The sequence below is a fragment of the Lynx canadensis genome, chromosome A3, assembly GCF_007474595.2.
Source record: "Lynx canadensis isolate LIC74 chromosome A3, mLynCan4.pri.v2, whole genome shotgun sequence".
Classification (NCBI taxonomy): Eukaryota; Metazoa; Chordata; class Mammalia; order Carnivora; family Felidae; genus Lynx; species Lynx canadensis.
Window position 1 is genome coordinate 21,323,032 of NC_044305.1, and position 23,069 is coordinate 21,346,100.

At 46.2% G+C, this 23,069-nt stretch overlaps 1 protein-coding gene across 2 annotated transcripts in view; it reads left to right on the forward strand.

Moving 5' to 3' along the window:
• TTI1 (TELO2 interacting protein 1) overlaps positions 1 to 23,069 on the forward strand; it is an 83,527-nt gene that overhangs the window by 43,492 nt on the left and 16,966 nt on the right. The window contains exon 8 of one of the 2 annotated variants that reach the window (XM_030309626.1): positions 918 to 1,649. The exons of the other annotated variant lie outside the window; for it this stretch is intronic. Within the exon in view, the coding sequence (XP_030165486.1) occupies positions 918 to 1,101 (184 nt within the window). The 3' untranslated portion in view covers positions 1,102 to 1,649. Of the gene's footprint in view, positions 1 to 917; positions 1,650 to 23,069 lie in introns of those variants that run through there. 2 annotated transcript variants of the gene reach the window in all.

Genomic DNA, 23,069 nt, shown 5'->3' on the forward strand with positions numbered 1-23,069 from the left:
GGGGGCAGCCACCTAAACAAAATGGTCCAGGAAGGTCATCTTCTCTGAGCATGTGCTCTGTGGACTGAGATGGGGAGGATGGCTAACGGAGCTGCCCAACTGAGGAGGACCTTCTCCTCCCTGAGGTTGAAAAGCCAGAACCTGAACCACTGCGTCAGCCAGGTGGATGAAATTTATATTTGGACTGCTCAGTGCGGTGGCCCTGGGCACATGGTTGATCATTCAGAAATGGGATATGAGGAGATAAGAGGCAAGGGTGTGGCCCCAGAGTTCAGCCCAAGTTGAAAAGCCTCACCCTTCGTGGGCATAGGGTGTTAGGTGGCCCTGGCTCCTTCAGCTCTGTCCCTGTCATGTGGAGGACACCAGTGCTCTGCCTCTAGACTGGCCTGGCTCTGTCAGGTCCTGCCTCAGGCAAATAACTGGGTCTGATCCCTTTATGAACATGTCCAGACTACCAAGAATCCTTGGCTCTTGGTGGCCAGAAGAGGCCAGCTACCCAGTTCAGCAGCAAGCTGGGGGGCCAAGGATGAGGACCCGGAGACTCAGGAGTGGTGGGCTTGCCCTGTGAGCCTGAAATGAGGGGTGGGCCCTGTCAGTTTTCTTTGAAAACGTCTGCTTGACACCCCAGAACTTAACTGGATTCTTTGCCAAGAGCTTGTTTGATGTCAATATTGTTCCGCTCAGACTAATTACTTCTCTGTGTCAATGGATATGAAACTATACACTTTGGGACCATCCTAATGGCCCTGTCTTATGAACTAAAGTGGGTTTGCTGTGCTGTTCGAAGGGATTTGATGTTATTACCAGTTTCATCTCAAATAGCCCAATAAGCAGCCTCTTCTGTAGAATACCGGCCTCTGTCCCTTCTCTCCCCTCCCTCGTGACCTCAGCCCACCATCCCTTCTGTCTCTCCACAGAGTCTTCCTCCACCTGATGAAGGTGGACCCGGACTCCACCTGGCTTCTCCTGAACGAACTTTACTGCCCGGAGCAGTTCACACCTCCCCACCCCAGCCTCCACCCTGTGCAGCTGCGGGGGACCACAGGACAGGGCAACCCCTATGCGGCCAATGTGCTCCACCTGCTCCAGGAGCTTCAGTGACCCCACACACATACACCTGGATACAGCAGCATCCCCTGTCCCCACATGCGGGGCCGACCCCACCCTGGCCCGAGGCGGTGGCACGGCAGCTGAGAAGACTCCGAAGGTGGATTAGACAGCCGATCGATTTATAAATTGATCGATCACACAACTGCTTAGAAATTGGATTGAAGGAAAGTAGCTGACTGTTATTTATATTTCATACCTGGTGTTTTCAGATGACATTGTCTGGCAGCTCTAAGGGCTTAACTCCTTCGCTTACCATCTCCGAGGCCCCAGCTGCCTCCTGGGCCGTCCCCGCCACATCCTCCCACATCGGAGAGCCTCAGGACAGGTGGCGGGGAGGGCCTCTGCTGCGCACCGAGTGTGTCCCCCGGGCATCTGACGACCATGTGGAAGTACCACGCATCCAAGACTCTTCAGAGCACAGCCCTGCATCACAGACGCGTGCACGTCCTCTCCTCAAACAATGAGCTGCAGCCAGCTCATTGTACCTAACCTGTTATTTGGAAGAAAATGAAATAAAGGCACCTCTTGGACGAACAGTATGATCAAGAGCTCACTTTAAAGTTTGTTATTTAAATTGGGTGATTTTTAAGAAATGCGTTTAAGTTCTTAAATGGATAATGCAGAGCCCTGGTATAAAATCCAAGCAGCACAAAACAGAAACAGTGAAAAGTCAGTCTCCCCTCCTTATTTGCCAGACATCTGGTTTCCCTCTCCAAAGACAAACACTCTTGACAATTTTTTGGATACCTGTTCAAGAAGAGATTGATTATTTTTTACTGTTTATTATGGATAATAGTATACAGCAAGCCCTGTGTACCCATAACCCTGTTGGACCAGTCACCAGCACACAGCCAGCCTTCTTTCATTGCTACCCTCACCCATTTACCTCCCCAGCCCATCCAGTCCCTGGAGTATTTTGAAGCACATCCCAGATGTCCTATCCAAACCTTTTTTTTTTTTTTTTTTTTTTAAGTTATTTTTGAGACAGAGACAGAGTGTAAGCAGGGGAGGGGCAGTGAGATGGGGAGAGAGAAAGGATCCCAACCAAGCAGGGTCTACCCTATCAGTGGACAGAGCCCGACGCCGGACACAAACTCACCAACTCTGAGATCATGACCTGAGCTGAAATCAAGAGTCGGATGCTTAACTATCTGAGCCAGTTAGGCACCCCCAAACTTTTTTTTTAAACATAAACCCCAATAGCATCATCACACCTAAATGAATCAGCAGTGACCCTTTCACGTTGTATGCAATTAGATGTTTACATTTCCCCAGTGCGTTGAATCAGGATCCAAATAAGGTATATACATTCCTGTTATCTGTATGTCCCTTCATAAATCCCTTTTAATTTATAGATCCCCTCTCCACCTCTCTTTTCTTTTCCCGCTAAGTTTCTGTTGAGGAAATAAGGTCATTTATCCTACAGCATTTCCCACAGTCTGGATTTACTGATTACATCCCCGTGGGGGTCATTTCACAGGCTTCTCCTGTCACCTGTATTTCCTGTAAATGGGAAGGCAGAACAGGAGGCGTGATCCGGTTTGATTGTTTTCATTTTTTGTTTTTGGCAACACTCCTCCATAAGTGGGATTATTTACTTCCATCAGGAGGTGTATAATATCTGATCTCTTATGAGATTGGCAGTCACTGGTGATCCTCGCCTGGATCCACTCACTCGTTAGGGAATGCACAGTAGTGTTGTTCAGTCCCACCACACCAGCTTGCTTTTAGCTAGAGTACTTGTGTAAAGGGAACCTTCCCTTCATCAACCATGCAGTAACCTTGAGGGAGTTTATGTAGAAAGGCAGGATAAATACTCAATTTTTTTTTTTTTTAGCTGAGGGATTTAAAACACAGATTATGTAAATTTAGGTACACAGCCACAGACACACACACACACACAAATGTGCTGAAGGATCCTACAAATGATGAATGCATCCTTACCAGATGCATGGTGAGGCACCATCTAGATAACTTCTCCAGTGATGCAGATAATCCCCAAGATCTATAAAACCCAGAAGGCAGTTGGCATGGAGACATATTGGAGCAAGGGCTCCCAACCAGTCTGGAGAGGCCCCTCATTTCTTTTTAGGGTCTTTCTCTGCAAGGGCAAAGGATGTCCAGCTTGGGTCTAGGTGGCGGCAGCCTGACTTCTGGTCTGGGTCATCAGGGGCCCTCCCTCTCTTTGGGCCTCAGCAATCCCGCCTGCAGAGTGGAGAGAATGGACCAGAGAGAGAGAGAGCTTAATTTGGGGGATTCTGGGTCCCTCCAGGGGGAATCTGATGACAGGACCTACTCTTCCCCCATCACTCCCAGGCACTGCATCCTCCAAAACCAGTCAGGCACCATCTCATTGCTTACAGGGTCCGCCTAGCTGACCTCACAAATTCTAGGTATAATTCTAGAGACTTCACCTATGACCCCGTGGGGATCCCAAGTGAAGAACCCCTGAGAGAGAGAGAGAGAATCGCTTAACTCTATTCCACTTTAAAATTCTGGGATGATTTCCTTTGGGAAGGGGGGGAAATGCCCTCTAATTGAGAGTACTGTAAAAAGATTCACAGCATTGTTCCTAATTCCACCGGGGATGCAAAGTGAGAGGCTAATTCAATCTCTAGGTCCTGACAAATGAGAAAACAGGTCAGAGAGGTGGTGTGACTTGTGTATTTCCAGGCTTCCAGTGCGATTAAAGTAGCCTGCCTTCCCAGGGCGCCTGGGCAGGGCAGGCCATAATGGTGTGCCAAGAGGGGCGGGGGGAACACGCACACACGTTCTGTGCCGTGATAAAACGTGGGCTCTCGGGAGGCTGTCCCGGAGATAATCCGCGTGGGAGGACTTGCCATGGTGTTCCAAAACCCATCTCCCCCTCAAAGAGTAAAGACATCCTGAGTTGCTTTCATATTCCTGCAGGCAGATTGTTGCACTTGATTAAAAAAAGACAAAACAAAACCTTATTAGAGTGCCTCTCCGGTTATTATTCTACCCAAGCAACTTTAATTTGAACCCGTCCAGCTGACTCATTCCAGTCCTTGTTTACGTGGGCTTCTCAAAGCGATCGTTGCCCCCTGTGAAACCCGGCTGGTGCAGTGACGGTTTTTCTTTCCTTCAGGGTTTCTGAGTGTTGGTTTGGCTGGAGTTAAGGGTAGGTCCTGAAAGGCCTCGAGTGTCAGGTGGAGACTTTGAGCTCTGATCTGTAGGCAGTGGGCGCCTCCTGGGGGATGCAGGAAAGCACAGACACGGATCAGGGATCCTCCAGAGGGGTTGAGTGTGGTCCTCAGGAGACTCGTGTTGGAGAAAGAGCATGGATGACCCGGGCTCATCAGCGCTGGGGCTGGTTTCAGACTCTACCTCTTAGTGCCTGTGTGACCTTGGGTGAGTCACTTCCCTTTATTTTCCCATCTCTAAAACGGAGTTACTGCTTCTGCCTCTTTGAATGGCTGCAGCAGGAAGGGTAAGTGCTGTCATGTTTCCAAAAGTTTAGCATAGTGCCCGGGGCGTGGACACTGCATCCTTTCCCTTCCGTCCACCCGACCCTTTCGCTCACAGCTTTGTTAGGATGCATTGCGTACTCCCCTGGACAATTACAGCTGACGAAGTAGATGGTTAAATCTCAGAATAAACCACCCAGGAACTAAGGAGAACCCCAGCAGAGGAGGGTAAGACCCTGGTGGGACAAGGAGACTTTTGGCAGGAAGAGAGGATAAAGGGCATTCCAGACACAGAAAGTGACGTGCCGGAAGGCAGACGGGGATACTTGCCAATATCTGCTTATCTCATCATAACTCCTTCCATTGCCACTGACAGGAAGACCCAACTCAGACTGGCTTGAGCAGAAAGAAACATCTTGGCTCACGTAACCAGCGGGCTCTCCTGGCTCCAGATCCGAAAGCCAGGCTCCGTATTTTGATTCTGTTTTCCCCGTCCTTCTCTAGCAGCCTCTCTCTATCAAGTGTCCAGGATGGCCAATAGTTCCAGGCTTCTTTCTCTGAGTTTTAATAAGCCTAGGAGTGTGTGCACCTCCTCCTGGCAGTTCCAAACTCAAGTCCTAGGCTTAGCTCCTCTCGGCTCAGCCCGTCCTTTGCCCCACCCCAAACCAAGCATTGTGCATCCAAGCAGGTTTTGGCAAACTTTCTCTGTGCAGAGCCAGATGGTGAATATTTTAGGCTTTGCAGGCCATAGGATCTGTGTGGCATTTTCTTTGATTTTTTTTTTTTTTACAACCTTTTAAATGTGTAAAATCCTTACAAAATAAGCCGTGAGCCATTATTCTGCCTGTGGACCATAGTTCGCTGCCTCGTATACGGCATTCTCATGGCAGGCCTGGAGACAGATGCTCAGGTCAGCTCCCCCAAACCAAATGGAGGCGGAGCTGGGGTGGAGTGGTTTCCCCTAAAGGGAAGGACCGCAGTTGGTTACCAGGAAGAGATGCGGAGTGGGCAGTGGGCACCAGTGACAGCTACCACCCCGTGTCTGTGGCAGGTGACCATTATGGCCCGGCGGTCTGGGAGGGTATGTGTTAGCAGGTGTGGCTGCTGAGGCCACATTTATGAAGGGCCTTGAAGGCCAACCTAGGGATTCCAGCCGTAAGAGATCAAGAAGTAGCCTTAGAAGGTTTTTGAACAGGTGAGTAATGTATGGAAAGCAGCATTTTAGGAATATTCATCTCGTGGCAGCATCCAGGAGCAATTGGAAGGGAGAGAGACTGGCGATGAAATTGTGTTCCCGAAAGTCCCAGGACGAGAAAATGCACCTCTTCCATCAACCCCAAACTGTTTGACGTGCCGTGGTTCATGGGCAACTTGAGGCACATAAATATGTGCTTTAAAGTTTAAAAGTAAGAAGTGAGATGAATGGAGCCTCTGATGAGGCTTCCTCCAGCTCGTGCCGGAGAGTTGAGAAGCCCTAGAAATGATTTTCCGCAGCTCCAGCCGTGATGAACAGTGCGGGGGCCCCTCTCCCTTTGTGTGACTTACCCCAGCTTCTGTGTCGGGCTTGATTGGAAGCAAAGTGCCCATACTGCCTTTCCTCCAGAGTACGGAATAGAGGCCAAATTTCGGAAAATAATTCTGAGTGATGGCTGACTCTGTCGAAGCGTTGATTGCTTTATAAATGGCATTCTCCTCTCTGCGCCCCCCCACCCCCTGCCACCACTGAAGTTTGGAGGCAGCGGCTTTTCAAATTACGCTTGAAAAGCAGCCTGATTTCCCCCAGGAATCATCTCCTAGATTAGGAGCTGTTCTACCTTTTCCGACAGTTTTACCCAGAGTACAAAGCCTGTCTGCAAAGGGCGAGGAGGGAGTGGTGCTGTCCTCCCTTCAAAGCCTTCAGCACAAACCATTTTTGAAAATGTCTCTCACTGCAGCCATCCCTCCCAGCGTCCGGGGCTGCCTGCTTTTGCAACAGGAAAGGGTTAAAAAGCACTGATGAATGGCTGCCTCCAGCCCCCACCCTTCCGCTTTCCCTCCTTATATAATTTGCCATTCTTTTTGCACAACAGCTCCTGGGTCTCAACCTGCTCTCTCAATCAGTACCCTCACGTCCTCAGCTTCCTCCCACACAAGCGGGCTCAGAAGTAAGGAAAGCACCTTTCAGAATCTCTGAGGCCGTTTCCAAGGGAGAAGACGTTGGTGGGGGGAGAGGTGGAGAGAAGTAGTAGAGAAGAGTCAGAAGTTTCTTCATGAAATAAAAATACTGCCTTCCCTAAGGCAGGGTGGGGAGTAGACGGACCTCAGTGCACCCCCTTCCCCTTCGCCCCATCTTTGTGCCCTTTCTCACCTCATGGAGCCCATCCAGTACTCTCACACATTCCACCCAGGACACTGCCCAGTTCCCTAGGAGAGGCCAGAGATTCTAATTGAACTGCGCTACAGCTCACAGGTGACCTTGGGCACCCCCTCCCCCTCCCTGGGCCTCAGTGTCCCTGTCTGCTCCCTAAAGGGTTTGAACCAATCAGCCTCCAAGCATTGTTCCACCCCCTTAAAACATCTGTGACTTGATAATAAAGTGTTGGCAAGTGTGTGGGGAAACGGATATGTAAGGTGGCACAAGCTTTTCGGAGGTCAAAATTGGCAGCGTTAGCAAATCTGAATGTGTGCACCTTTCGACCAGCAATTCTGCTTCTAAGAATTTAATGCCCACACGTGTGCACAAAGATGTACGTGCATAGGCAATTCACTGCAACATTGTGATTTACAGGAACTTGCAAGTACTGAATGTCCAGTATGTGCCAGGCATTATGCCTAATGCTTTACATTAATATCTCAAGAGACTGGGTGCAAAAGATAGGAAATAACCTAATCATAGAACATAAACATCCATCCAAAAGAGGCCAAAACATCCCGTGTACCTCCCCCCTCCCAACACAGAAATTCTAGTGAACCATTATACTGAAGAATGGTGCCTCCAAAGTGAAATGTTACTGTTAACTATTTTGTAAAAGCAAATATTAGAAATTGAAAAGAAGGTAGGAGAAGAGCTTGGGGAGGGAGGGACTGGTTAAATAAACTAGGGTACATCCCTGTAACAAAATGAATAAAGCAGCAACAGCTATCAGAATTTAAAATGCACACACCCTTTGACTCAGCAGTCCTGCTTTTAGGAATTTCCTTGTCCATGTGCAAGAAGGATGAACAAAGTGTTCGTTGAAGCATTGTTTGCATAAATAAAAGGTTGGAAACAACCTGAAGGTCCATCCAGAGAAGCCCAGCTAAATAAGTTCCTTACCCACACTTGCCATGTGGTCTTTAAGAAGAAAGAGCTAGTTCTCTGTGTATATCTCCAAGGTACGTTATTAAAGAAAATGGCACGCAGAACAATGAAACTATTTGGGGGGGATGGGGGCACTTTATGTGTGGAATTTCTCTTAAAGAACACCCAAGTGGCAGCCTCCAGGAAGGATAACAGGATCAGTGCTGAAGACATCTTTTCACATTATGCCCTTTATACTCTTCACATTTTTAAACCATATACCTGTGTAACTTATTCACTCACAAAAATTTTTATTATTAAAATGTAAGATATTTGTGAGTCTACAGTTCTATGGTAAACTCACATTGTGGTGATAGGAGCCTAATGTCGTCGGGGTCTCCTCTTCTGTGCTTTGCATTTCCCAAGTGGAACCAGGGCTGGAGTTGGGAGGGGGCATTGCTTAATCCAGAAATGCAAAGGGATCTTGGAGAGGATCTCTTCAGGAGATGGCTGTGCACTGTGCAGGCAGCACCCCTGCCCCACCGTGGCTCCCGTGTGCATACAGGAAAACCATTTCCCATCTATGCCCTAGCTCATCCGAGTCCCTTAGAACCCCAAGAGAAGCAGGTCGAGCATCAGAGCTTTTTGTGACTTCCCAGACAGAATTTAGGGCTCGTGCTCAGTGCTCTCAAGACATTGCTGGATGCTCTGTGCCCTGCCACAGCTCTGTCCAGGGCTTGCAGCCTTCCCCCCCCCTCCCCCCCCCATTGAGGGGTTGCCTTCTTGACTGCATCTTCAGCACCTTGGACAGGGCTGTGGTTTGCGCCTTCCTCTCAACATTAGGATGCCCAAACTTTCCAATGCCAGGCCCCAAAACACCAAGTTAAAGACAAAGATAGGATTCAGACCTGAGACTGCTGACATCACGTGATCAATTATATCAAGTTTGTGCAACAGGATCCAAAATCTGCAGAATGGAAACCAATTCAACAGGCATTTTTCACGGCTTTCTATGTACCAGGCCCAGAGATAAGACATAAATGCTGCCTCCTAGGGGCTAGGCTCAAAGGAGCACTAAACAAGACATGTCATGAGGAGGCAAGTATAAAGTCTGTATTAGGAGGAGGTCAGAAGCAACAGTTAAGAGCATGGTCTCTGGAGATGGACGGCCTGGCTTTGAATTCTCACTCTGCTGCCTTGGGCAGTCTCTTCATAACCCTAAGCATTGATTAAATGGGCATAAAAATATACCTCCCTGGGAGCATGATAAGAAACTGACTGATAAAGTGCTGGACTCAAGGCCTGGCCCCTGGGCAGCGCTCTGTAGGAGCTGGTCATCGTTATGAAGATGATGATACGTTAGAGGTAGAAATGGCAGCACAGAGGTTGAACTGAAAGGAAACTGGGAGACTTCCTGGAGGAGAGGCCATCCAAGCTAGCTTTGCAGTATTTGCCTGTCAGACACAAAGGGAAAGAAAGACCCCTCTGGGTAGAGGAAACAGCATATACAGAGGCTTACGCAGCACATTCAGGGTGTTGCTCATGTCAGTGGGAGGTAGGAACCATAAAGAGTGAGGCTGGAGACAAGGATGAAGCTTTGGGAAGAGAGCCTGGTCTGTTCAATACCCCTGTAAAAATCAGTAATGGGAAACCACTAAAATGAAGGTTTCAGCAGGGGGAGCTCTCATGCCCTACCACTCAGTCAATTGCAGACCCAAAAGGAAGAAACACATTTGACCTCATGCAGACTTGACCTTGCAGGTGGATTCTACTCCACTACTCCAGTGGAGGAAGAGATTCTTTCCTTATCCCCCCAGCAACAGCTCCACCAGTGAGAAGCCAGCACACTTCAAACTTTCATTTTATTCCAATGGATTTTTAGTTCATAACAGCCTTTCCGGCTTGCCCCTTTTCTCCTTAAAAAAGTGTGCCTCTCCTTTGTTCCCAACTTGCCTCTGGTTTTGCCACAACTTGTTTGTCCCAGATTGCAATTCTCTTTTATTCCTGAATAGACCCATCTTTTGCTGGTAAAAAAAAAAAAAACAACAAAAAAAAAAACTGGTAGTTTTAGTTTTCAGGTTAACACCCCAAAGGTGGGCCTGGGCTCTACTGTCAGGGGACATCAAAAAGATGCCTGAGGGAGGGATTGGTAGCATTCCCCCGGGAAGATGTTCTCTGGGGCTTTTCTGCAGGCCTCTGGTTGGGTGGAGGGCAGAGCTCACCCTTGCCATGCCACCCCCAAGCCCCTTGTCCCCCATTCCTGAAGCCTGTGGTGGGGGCAAAACAGTCCTGCCAGAAGCGAAGTGCACAGGCTCTGAAGGCAGACTGCCTTTGCCATTTACACACAGTTAGGGGTTCAAGGCAGGCCACCCCAAAATGGGCCACTTTGTCATGAACATTATTTTGAGTTAAAAGCGATAAAACCCCAGCAGATTCAGGAAAAGCTTTTTACCTTCTCCTCAACTGCCTGCTTATACTGGGAAGAGGGTTATTCACAGAGATTCCTTCTTACCTAAGAAACTTATTTCTGTAACAGGACAACCTTTGTTTTCCAAACATCTCTTCTCATCTTCCTGCTAATGGTCTTTCTCTCCTTTGTATCCTCAGATCCCCTACTGCTCTCCTTAGCTCATATAAGCGTCATATTGCTTCACTGTCTTCAGAATTTCCATGTGTGTGCGGACTCCTCATACTACACTATTAAAGTTTATTTTCGCCTGTTAATTTGTCTCATGGCAATCTGATTCTTTGTCCAGCTAGAAGAACCTTGAAGGTCAGAGGAAATTCTTCCCCCCCAACACCAGCCGTGTGATCTTTGACAAGTCAGTTTCTTCATCTGTAAGATGGAGATAATAATGATAGCTCCCCCAGTAGAATTTTTTTTTTTTATTAAATTTTTTTTTTCAACGTTTATTTATTTTTGGGACAGAGAGAGACAGAGCATGAACGGGGGAGGGTCAGAGAGAGAGGGAGACACAGAATCGGAAGCAGGCTCCAGGCTCTGAGCCATCAGCCCAGAGCCCGATGCGGGGCTCGAACTCACGGACCGCGAGATCGTGACCTGGCTGAAGTCGGACGCTTAACCGACTGCGCCACCCAGGCGCCCCCCCCAGTAGAATTTTTTTGAGGATTCAGTGATTTAACGCATGACAAGCACCGAGTACTGAAGCTAGTTGGCACTCGGACAAACATAACTGTTTCTTTTCTGCAGAGCTACCGGCCTCCTGGGAACATTAGGATGAGTAAGACCCAGGAATGGCAGACCCACCTGATGAAGCCTAAGATGGGCAGAGCACCCATTTCTTTTTCGAGGGTCAGAGATGGCTTCCTGAGGATATGGCTCAGCATGGGCAAGAGAAAAGGCCCCGGGCAAGAGCTGCTCCCCTCCGACTCTCAGTTTCCATACCTGCAAATGCAGGTAATAAGGGCTACCTTGTTGTTTGGCTGTGAGGATTAAATGAGCCCATGCAAAGCAAGGGTGGGCCTGTGAGCACCCTCTAAGCATGGGCTGCTTGCTTATGAGGAAAGAAGAGCCTGTTTGTTAATAAGACCCTAAGAGTTCAAACCAGTGGGGCTGCTGGGTAGCTACTTCCTTAAAATAGACTCCCTCCTCCCATAGCCTTTCAGGGAGGATAATACCAAGGTATGAGCTGACATTCCTGACTACACAGCTCCCTCTAATCTTCACTACTAGCCATGAGATTAAACATTGTGCCCATTGTACAGGGGCAGAACCCGAGCTCAGCTGAAGAAACAGGCTCCGACTGTGAGAAAGGACTAGGGTCCTAGCCTAGGGTATCAACAACTTGTGAGCACCTGCTTTGCTGACATCTGGGAGGTCTGTACAAAAGAGGGGTGCAGCCCCTTGAATGTAGACTCCAGTGTGGGAGGCCAGACTTCCCTGAGAAACATTTTCATTTACTAATGGATTTAATGAGTGCAGAACTTCCTGTTTTAAACAAACAAGTGATTAGCATTGACTACAGAAGTGAAAATGGATCCTAATGAATTGCTAATTAGCCTCCTCCTCTTCCTGGGGTCTTTAGCTGGTAAATTCCCTCTCTGGCTACTGGGAGTCTTAGTCAGTCCGACTGGAATTCACTCATTTGTTGCTTCATTGTTTTATTCATTCATTAATTTTTTTCTTCATTCATCATACATTTCTTGAGGATCTGCTGTGTGTTGCTGTGAACGAGACAAGCAAGATTCCTTCCTTACAGTCCAATGGGGAAGGCAGTATTAGCTAACCGTACAAACATATAATGATGCAATTATAGGTCAGGGAGCTGGGGCAAAGTGCAGCAGGAGGACTTGTTCTTGCCTTGGGGCAGGGGGTGGGGTGTCCCTCAGGGAAGGCTACTTACAGGACAGGTCTTTTGAGCAAAGACCTGAAGAGGAAGTAGAGGGGTACCTGGGTGGCTCAGTCAGTTAAACGTCTAACTTGATTTCAACTCAGGTCATAATCTTACTGTTAGTGAGTTCAAGCCCCCTATCAGGTTCTGCACTCACAGCCCAGAGCCTGCTTGGGATTCTCTCTCTCGCCCCCTCTCTGCCCCTACCTTGCTCGTGCTCGCTCTCTCTCAAAATAAATAAATGAACTTTAAAAATTAAAAAAAAAAAAAGAGTAAGTAGGACTTAACTAAATGGAAGGAGAAAAGAAAGAGTAGATGAGTGTCTCCGACATCCAGAACACTATATACAAAGGTCCTGTGGTGGGAGGAAGCAGGGTAAGTCTGAGTAAAAGGAAGAAGGTTGTGTGAGAAATGTACGGGAAACATATGGTTGTGTGTGTGTGTGTGTGTGTGTGTGTGTGTGTGTGTGTGAGAGAGAGAGAGAGAGAGAGAGAGAGAGAGAGAGAGAGAGAGAGGTGAGGCGAGGCTAGGGTTAAGGATGTTGATCTTCCTCCTTTGTAGCAGATGGTGCTGAGAGCCCAGCCCATATTCTGCGAGTCTTACCCCTTCAGTGTGCTCCAGCCAACTTCCAGCTGCCCCGTGTTTGCATCTCTTTGCCTGAGGACTTTACAGCTAAGGAAGCCCTTCTGTCTTAATACTTTGCAGGCCAGAAGTCCTGGTGAATTAACACCCTGGAAGCAGGCCTCAGCCAATGACTGAGGAAGCTGAGGCATAAAAACCACCACCCTCCAGCCTTTGGGCAGGATGATTTTGAGATGTGTGCGCTGTCTTGGCTCCCAGAGCTTCCCAGAAGGATGGAGCCCCACTTGCTCACAACGGTCACTTGTCCGACAGTGCACACTTTCCTTGCCTCACTTCCCCATTCCCCTGCTGGTGCTTCCTGGGATCACCCCCAGGCAAACTCCTTGCCCCCAGTGTTTTGGCCTAGCATTTGCTTCTGGAGGAACCCATGCTAAAACTCCTTTAAACAAGACACAGATATATTTCCTACACTTCTCTGTACTCTGGATGCCTGGATGCCTTCCTCTCTCTCAGTTGCTTCCCTCACAGAATCTGGGGCCCATGGACCATAGTGGCCCAGCTGAGGTCTGCCTGGCATGATATAGACCAGCCCTATCACCTGTCTCTTTCTTGGTACTCTGCCTCTGTTAACATGACCTGAGATGTCTTTCCTCTGGAACGATGCTATTTGATAGAACCTTCTTCAGTGATGGAAATATTCTCTATCTGTGCTATCCGTTATAGTAGCCATTAGTTATCTGTATCTACTGAACATTTAAAAAAAAATTTTTTTTTAACGTTTATTTATTTTTGAGACAGAGAGAGACAGAGCATGAACGGGGGAGGGGCAGAGAGAGAGGGAGACACAGAATCAGAAGCAGGCTCCAGGCTCTGAGCCGTCAGCCCAGAGCCCGATGCGGGGCTCAAACTCACGGAAGACGAGATCATGACCTGAGCTGAAGTCGGACGCTTAACCTGAGCCACCCAGGCGCCCCTCTATTGAACATTTGAAATGTGACTGATACAACTGAGGAGTTGAATGTTTTATTTAACGTATTCTATTTTATTAACTTCAAATAGATATATGTGGCGGGTGGTTACTGTCTCCGACACTCAGCTCTGAGACTTGCCTTACCCCCTGTAGGCTGCTAAGCTTCCTGGAGCCCAAACCTGATAGACTGTGACAAGGGCAGCCAGGTGGACCCAGCTGTCCGCACTCAGTGCAGTGATAGGATCTGACAGAGCTTCCTCAGGTAGGTCACCCAGGGCCCCAGGAAGGTTAGCAGTATGGGCCCCTAACGGATCCCATCATTAACTCCTCCCTTCTGCAAAGGCCCCATCCTTCAACTGCTCCCTACCCGCCCCCCCCACCCCCTACCTGGAGCAGACAGCCCTGAGGGAGGAGAACTGGCTGGCCTGGGGGCAGGGAGTTGGGCCTGGTGGTGCTGAATGAGACGCCTCTGCTATCCCCACCAGCCTGGCTTTCTTTTGTATAGTGAATTGAAAATTCCTCCGTAGAGTTGAGGAATAAACATGTTTTTCAAATAATACAGTGTACTGAGCCTGAAGTACCTAGAATTCAGGACAAAGTCAGGCTCGCAGTGGGGCCTGCTGGAAGTGATCCAATATCTATCTTCCCGTTCCTCTGAGTACAAGAACGCTGCTATTCATCTAGGCACACAGCTGTCAGAATAAAGGCCATGTTTTCTGGTGTCCCTTGCAGCTAGATGCGGTCACGTGACTAAGTTCTGTCCCACGACAGGTAAACAGAAATGATCTTCATCGTCACACAAGTGTCTTTTAAAGAGAGAGTGTGTACGCTTCTCACCCTTTTTCTCGTTCCTGCTGGCTGAGATGCATACCCAGTGCAGGGAGGTAGGGTGGCCCTCTTGAACTGTGATAAGAAGCCTGGCTGAAAGGATGCTAGAGCTCAGGGTAGAAATGCCAACTAGTTCAAAACAAGGGTTTTTGTGAAATTTAGGCAAGGAGAAAACAGGGCTCCAAAAAACTTCCTTTGGTTAAATAAGATGCAGTGGGTCTAAACTTTGACCCAGCCCTTACAAGCTGTTAATGTTTGTCAGAGGCAAATCCATATTCATTTACAGAGTGTGTGCCATAAGCCAAGACCTGTGCTAGGCATTGGGGATGCAGCAGTAAACAGGACACTTAAGAGTCTGTGCCCTCACGGAGCTTCATTACCATTCCTGGCATTTTCTAGCTCAGTCTACATTCGCAAGTGTTTTTATAGTCACCTCCAGTCAAGATGGCATTGAGTCCGCGCTTTAAAAATAACCTGCTCCTCAGCCAGAACCCTCACACATTGTAGATGGAAATGCAAAATGGTGCAGCCACTTTGAAAAACAGTTTGGAGATTCCTTGTAAAGTTAAACATACACTTAGCTTGGTGCCCGGTAATCCCAGTCTTAGATAATTACCCAAGAGAAATGAGAACATGTCCACACAAAGACTTGTGTATGGATATACATGGAAGATTTGTATGTAATAGCCTCAAACTAGAAACAACCCAAATGTCCATCAGTAAAAGGATGGATAAACAAATTGTGATGAATCCACACAACAAAATACTACTCAAAAGTACAAAGGAATGAAGTATTGGAATACAGGATATGGATACATCTCAGAATCGCTATGTTTAGTGAGAGAAGCCAAACACAAGAGTATCTACTCTCTGATTCAGTTTATGTGAAGTTGTAGGAAAGGCAAAACTATTCGACAGATAGAAAGCAGATCAGTGATAACCTGGGCTGGGGTTTTGGCAAGAGGATTGATAGCAAAGGTGTACAAGGGAAGTTTGCAGGGGCTGGTGATGAAAGTATTCTTTTCTTGATTGTAACAGTGATTACATGACTATATTTATCAAAACTCATTGAATTTTTACACTTTACATTGATGCTTTTTTGGACATAAGTCATACCTCAATAATGATATAGGAAAAAATTAACCACACTGTCCATGAATTGTGGGGGAAAAAACTTCTCTTTATACAGTGCAATAATATATAAATTACATATATTTTTAAATAAATGAAATCACATAGCCATACTCACAAATATGGTAAACTCTTTGGAATGGAAAGGGATGAGAACTACAAAGTAAATGGAGGCCAAAGCCTCAGACCTGCCAGGCCCAGGGTCCAGAAGTGACAAGGAATTCCAGTCCTGCAGAGTAAATGGGGACCAAAAGGATTCTTGGAGAACTGGAGGTTTAGCATCAGACTCATTGCTTAAAACTGTATGTTAGGTAACAGGGGGGACAGATGTAGGTCTGGCAAGTGGGACCTGAGCTAAGCCACCCCAACTCATTAACTTCGTCTGTGACATCTCTGATAGCCCCCCAGACTGAGAATCCTGAGCCACCTTCAGGAAGCCTGGTTTGGGACTAGGGTCCCAAGAGTCTGGGTTTAGACAAGTACAGAAAAAGAAAATGGAGAGAAAAATTCCTCTTAAAAATAAGCCTGTGAAGAAACTGACACTGAGGCAGCCAGTAAGCTCAACTCGTAACGGATGGATTCACTTGTGATAAGTGCAAATAATAGAGCAATCTTGGAAGTGACTTTAAGTTTAGGACTTTAAAAAAGGTAAAGGAAGGATTGACTTCCTTTCCTGTAAAAAGGAGAAAGTTACGAAGTAAAACAATTGTTGATGTGAAAAAGAAACAATGAGAAATACTAAAAATGAAAAGTATTATTGAAGTGAATTCAAATGGAATAAACTCTAAATCAAACACATTTGAAGAGATAGTTAGTGAATTGATAGATAGTCCTGAGTAATTCACGTAGATGGAGATAAAGAAATGGAAAATATGAAAGAGCCAGTTAAGACATGGTAAACCAGGGGTGCCTGGGTGGCTCAGTCAACTTTGGCTCAGGTCATGATCTCACAGTTTGTGAGTTTGAGCCCTGCATTGGGCTCTGTGCTGACAGCTCAGAGCCTGGAACCTGCTTCGGATTCTGTGTCTCCCTCTCTGCCCCCACCCCGTGTGCTCTCTCTCTCTCTCTCTCTCAAAAATAAGTAAACATTAAAAAATTAAAAAAAAGAAAGACATGGTAAACAGATTGAAAGTTTCCAACATATGTGTAATAGAAATTCGAGAAGGATAGAATAAAGGTTGTAATGGAGTTACAATATTTAAGATATGGTGGCTGAGAATATTTCAGAATCAGAAAGAAAGTCCTCAGGCAAAAAACGCATACCAACAGTTAAAACAAGTTGGTAAAAAATATATCTCAACCAGAAAAATTGTAATGATAGAGCAGAATGTCAAAGGTAAAGAGAAAAATCTTGAGTTACAAAAGAAATTGCCTGTGAAAGAATGCCAATTGAGCTGACAGAAGATTTCTCATCGATAGCAACAGATGACAGAGACAGAGTAATATCCTAAACATGCAGAGGGAAAGGCATAATCAACCTACCTCAATGCACAGCTAGATGAACACTGAGAAAGGAGAGCAAATGACAGACATTTTCAGCCTTTCATAGGTTAAGACAGTTTACCACCCAAATTTTCATTGAAAAGATTAATAAAGTATGTATTTCAGCAAAACGGAAAGTGAAAGAAGAAAAACACTAGGTCAGAAATTGGTCAAATATATTGGTAAATCTAGTTAATTTCTGATCATATAAATGTTAATTTTTATAAAAATAGTGTAATTAAAATTCTAGACTATTAGCAGGAAGATGGGGTGGAGGGGCAGTTCAATTAGTAATTACATTGTGTTAAAGGGGTTGTCTTGTCAAAAGGAAAATAGAGTTACCGAATAATTTTAAACTGTTAGGAAAATACATAGTTAAATAAGTATGTTAAAAAGTAAAATAAAACCACTAAAAGAAATGTGATTTATAGCCTTCAATAAGTGGGGAGGAAAAGGGATGGGGTACTATTCGTCAAAAAGTCAAGAAAAAAAATTAAACTAATCACACATACTCTTCACCCCACCTCACCCACCAAAATCCCATGGTAATAGAAAACACACACAACACACACACAAAATAAGATGTAGAAAATAAATCCAAATAAATCAGTAATCACAATAAATGTAAGTGGACTAAACTTACCTATTAAAGACAGAGACTGTCAAATGAATTTTTTTCTTTTAAAAATCAAAATCCGGCTAGTAGCTATGTATAAGAGATACTATACCTAAGACAATGACACAGAAATGTTCAAAACAGACAGAAAAAGATAGCCCAGGCAAATAATAACCAAAGAAAATTGGTCTAACAATGTTAATATCAGGCAAATTAGAATGTAATGCAAAAAAGCACTACTAAGGATAAAGTGGGTCATTATATTTATGATGAAACCCAGAATCCCATCAAGAGGGTGAAAACTCATGAACATAACTCCTTCCCTAGAATTTGAATGGAATCCTATTGCAACTACACTTATTCAAGGATTGATGGTTCATTAAACTGAATCTTTGTGCAGGCTTAAGTCCCTTAATGTGGAAAAAGATGAGAAATGAGGACAAAGGGAGATTAAAAAATAAGGTCGCTTAATAAATTATTAACCATAAAGCTATGGGCTAAATCAACATAACTGCAACTAGAACAATAAAGGCCTAGCACACCCTAAATCACTTGTGGTACATTTGCATATTACATTAGAACATTTATGTAACTGTAGCCTAGAAAATGGTCTTTATTAAAATGTGCCCACAGTTAACACTTTCAGAAACCAAACTCACGTGGCTCCAAATGCAACTCAGCAAGCCTAACCTCCTTCTCTTTGGGGCAGGAGTAGAGACAGTAAAAGGGCTGAGTTGTTGTTGAAGGAGATCTTGGAGGGTCAAGAAACCCAGGGCATTTGACAGAAATCGCATTTGATGACTTTGTAGACAAGAAAGATGAATGAGTTGGATGAGGCACAATTAGGTAAATTTGTCTTGGGCCCCAAAGGGCAGCTGATTAATAGATGCTGTTAAGCAGGAGGAAAGTTCTTAATTGTAGAGTTCTATAAGCCAGGCTCAAATCCTGGGTCTCTCATTCATTTACCAGCTAGGTGACCTTGGGAATTTTTTTCATTTCTCTGGGTATCAGTCTCCCCAGAGATTGCTGTCCATCTCAAGGATCAATGTGAGAATTAAATGAGATAACTCATTAAAACACTTGGCACATGACAAGTACTCAACAAGCGATACTTCCTATTCTGTAGGATAGGAGCCACATGTATGATACAAGTTTCAGAGTTTTGGTGACATAGAGTTCAATAGTATAGAACAGCAGTTTGTAATCTGGGCTGCAGTAATAGGAGCATGCTCTTGATACTGAGGGAGGTGATAGTTCTGCTCTGCTCAACTAACACTGGTCAGACCCCCGTCTTGAGTAGTGATTTCATCTGGGGAAGCCATATTTTTATAGGGACCTAGACCAGTGGTTCTCCAACTGTGGTCCCCAAGACCAGCAGCATCATCACAGTGAGGGAATTTGTTAGAAATGCAAATTATTGAGACTCACTCCAGTGTTTGCTGAATCGAAAACTCTCAGAGTGGGACCTAGAAATGTACGTTTTAACAAGCTAACGTTAACAAACATTAACATGATTCTGATGCATGCTAAAGTTTGGGAACTACTGACCTAGACAGACAGACATATTAAAAACATGTCTCTTGAGTCCATTGAGGGACCTGAAGATGTTCAGCCTCAAGGAGAAAAGATGTGATCAATCTAAATAAGGGTCAGATGGAAGAAGGAACTGGCTTGTTTCTCCATGTGACTCCAGTGATGGTTAGGATCAAGCATGGAAAACATGGGGGAACAAAAATAACATGGTGGGTTGAAGAAACTGCTCTTGTCTTCAAGTAATTGACAACCGACCCAACTGGCCTAAACCATAAGGGATTTATTGGTTGATAATAGGAATCCAGAGGTAGGGAGGTTCTTGTCTAATTCACTCAATCCACTGCATCCTAAAAGACCTAGGCTTTTCACACCAGTTGCTTCTACATCTCAAGTGAATCAGCTGCTCTCTGCATGGTTGCCCAATGGTAGGAGAAATTCCCAGCTCACACGTCCAGACACTAGGGAGCAGAGGAAGAAAGTATGACTTCCTTGTGTCTCCTTTTAAGAAACCTTTCCCAAGAGGGGCTCCACTCTGCCTCCAGCAGATGTCCCCTCAAATTTCACGGTGAATGTAACACAGCAGGTCACATGACCCTTCTTCAGCTAGTCCCCAGCCAGGATAATGGAATTGCCAGCCCCGGCTTAGACCAGGGTTTATCCACCTCTTCTGTGCCATGGACCTCTTTGGCAGTCTGGCAAAACCTATGGACCCCTTCTCAGAAGACTGTTTTTAACTGCATAAAATAAAATGATAGCATTACAAAGGAAACCAATTGCATTGAAATACAGTTCCCAAAATATATTTTTGGAAATGTGTGATATAGGAATAAACTTGCTTCTTTATTAGTGCATTAAATAACAAATTCTAGCAGCAGATCTAATAACAACCATAATTTTGTAGTAGTGATGAGTGTGAACAGTGTTCTGAGACACTGTAATAACTTTTGTGATATGAAAATATTTGTGATTTCTCTTGGTGGTAAAGTCACAAAGTTGCTGCCCACACTACTGTGGTTTGTTGCTTACATTCATAAGAGAAGGAAATGCTAAACTTCAGTTGGAGCTTAGTAAAAACAGAGATGTAGCGGTTGTTTTCCCCATGAAAGTTGGTGAATCCCATGCCTGTGATCCACGGACCCCTGATTGGGATGATCTGTGGACTCCACACAAAGAGCCCCTAGCTTAGATTAATCAAGATTCACACGCTGGGGCTAGGAGCGGGCAAGTCTTCACTGAGACAAATGGCCTAAAACAAGTGTGGATACCTAAGCTACATCAAGACAAAATCGAGCAACACAAGAAGTGGGAGTGGGGAGGGAGAGAGAGCTCAGTGACCGCGTGGTGCGCATAGCAGGATTCCCTCCATTTTATTTACTTTTGGTTCCTGGTTAATTTTTGAAAAATATTTATATGCATATCAAGTTACAGACGCAACACTTGCCCGTTACAAATGTTCAGCCCACTGGGGTACGTTCCTTCTGTTCTACTCCTTAGAAGGGACCACAGCTCTCGGCTTGGGGGGTGTCTTTTCAGACAAGTCGCTGTGCACACAAGGCATCCCAACAGCTCACGAGCTAGCATGTGTGAGCAGTGCACGTTCCCAGGCCCTGCCCCCCTCCGCGTTGGTGAGTGAGAGCAGCTTCTGTGTGCCAAATGCGAAGTTCACCGTGTCCCCTTAAATTCTACCCACCCCCCCCCAATTTTTTGAGATTGTCAGGTTTGTTGAGGGAGAGCAGTTGGATAGACTCTCTCAGATTCAAAGTGTGTATTCATCTGTCTGGTGCTAGTATTTCCATGTTTTAAGGATTTCCCACACACTCTGAAACACCTTGAGTGTGCCAAGCGGTTCATAGAACCGTATTTGGAGAATCATTACCTGCAACAGCAAATCATTAGACATAACTTAGCCCTTAGGGTAATTGTGGTGCCTCCACGTGCTGGAATGCTCTTTCGGTTAGCAGCAAAAACGAGAGCTGGTAAGAAGCAAGGACTGTGACATGTGGTTAAGTGACATAAACACCCACTTTTATGAAATGTATTATTATTATTTTCTCTATGTGTGTCTGTTTCTTTAAAGGGTCATATGGTGCAGTGTTTCTCAAACTATCCATTGGCCACCTCCATCAGAATCCTGTTGGACATAGATTCCCTGGGCTCCACTCTAGAACTACTGGGTCAGAATCTCCAGGGATAGAGCCCCCAAACCTGGGTTGCTCACAAGCTCCCCTGACTCAGATGCCCGGGTTTGGCCAAAGTGTGGGCCTCGGTAGGCAGCAGACCCCACTCATTTCCAGGGTCCCTGGTGGGGCTCTTGAGTCCCTCTCCCCTTTCCCTGGACCAGGCCTCCATCATCCTCTGCCCCAACCTGGTTCCTCATTCAGGTGCTGGGATGATTTTGGAACTGTGCCTGGACCTGTAGGTCGCTCATCACATAGCCGGGACTTGCCAGGACTGAGAACACAGTTCTGCCCTGAACCCGGAGGGCCAGCCCCTGGGTTGAAACTTCAACATGCTCTCACCTCCTAAAATGGGGCATCCCTGCCTCACACCCTGAATCCTGGGGTGAAGGACCAAGAATGGGGAGCAGACGCCTTGTTCTTGCTTTCAGTTGTCCCATCCCCACCCTGCACAAGGTGGGTGCAGGGAAAGGGAAGCCCTGGACAGGATTAACAGGGGAGCCCTGAGAGGGGCATACACCAGGCAGCCAGGGTAGGTGGGGTTTGGGCCAGAATTCAGAGCCTTGGAGACCAAGGGAGCTGGGGGCTAGAGATGCGAGAGTAAGAGAGCTGAGCAAGAGTATGGGAAGAGGTCCCTGGCCAGGAGTTTGCTCTCTCTCCCCATCGTGAGACCCACCTACGGGCATTAGCTACTGATGTAGGCAGGGATCTGAGGCAAGAGGGGGCCTGGACATCTGAATTTATAAGAAGCACACCAGCCCCATTATTCTTATGGTGGTACACAAAGGGGAACGTGGCCTGCAGCTAAGCTGCGGGTGTCCAGAGGTTTATCTGAGACTTGAGGACAGAACTAGGTACCTTTTAGAAACTTCTGTCCACCAGATGCTCTGAGGTCAGCACAATGGGGCTCTGGCTTCCACATAAGAATCGCAGCAATATTGGGGCGCCTGGGTGGCTCAGTCAGTTAAGCATCTGACTTCAGCTCAGGTCACGATCTCACAGTTTGTGGGTTCGAGCACCACAGTTTGTCGGGTTCTGTGCTGACAGCTCAGAGCCTGGAGCCTGCTTTGGATTCTGTGTCTCCCTCTGTCTCTGCCCCGCCTCCACTCGTGCTCTGTCTGTCTCTCTCTCAAAAATAAATAATAAACATTAAACATTTTTTTTTGAAAAAGAATCACAGCAATATTAATAGGGAGTCAGAATTTCCCGGGTGTCTCCCACGGGCGCCGTGCTGTATTTAGGAGCAGCTCCTTTCTTGCAACAGATTTATCAAGATATAATTCACACACCATACAGTTCAGCCACGTAAAGTATACGATTCAGTGGTTTTCAGTATCTTCACAGAGCTGTGCATCCATCACCACAATCCATTTTCGAATATTTCAGTCGTCCCCAAAAGAACCCCCCTACCCATTAGCATTCACTTCCCGCTCGCCTCTCCCCCTAGCCCTTGGCAACCACCAGGCTGCTTTCTGTCCCTGTGGATATTCCTGTTCTGGACATGTCGTATAAATGGAATCATCCAGTATGTGACCTCTTGTGTCTGGCTGCTTTCACTTAGAATAATATTTCCAAGGTTCATCTATTATGGAGCGTGTAGG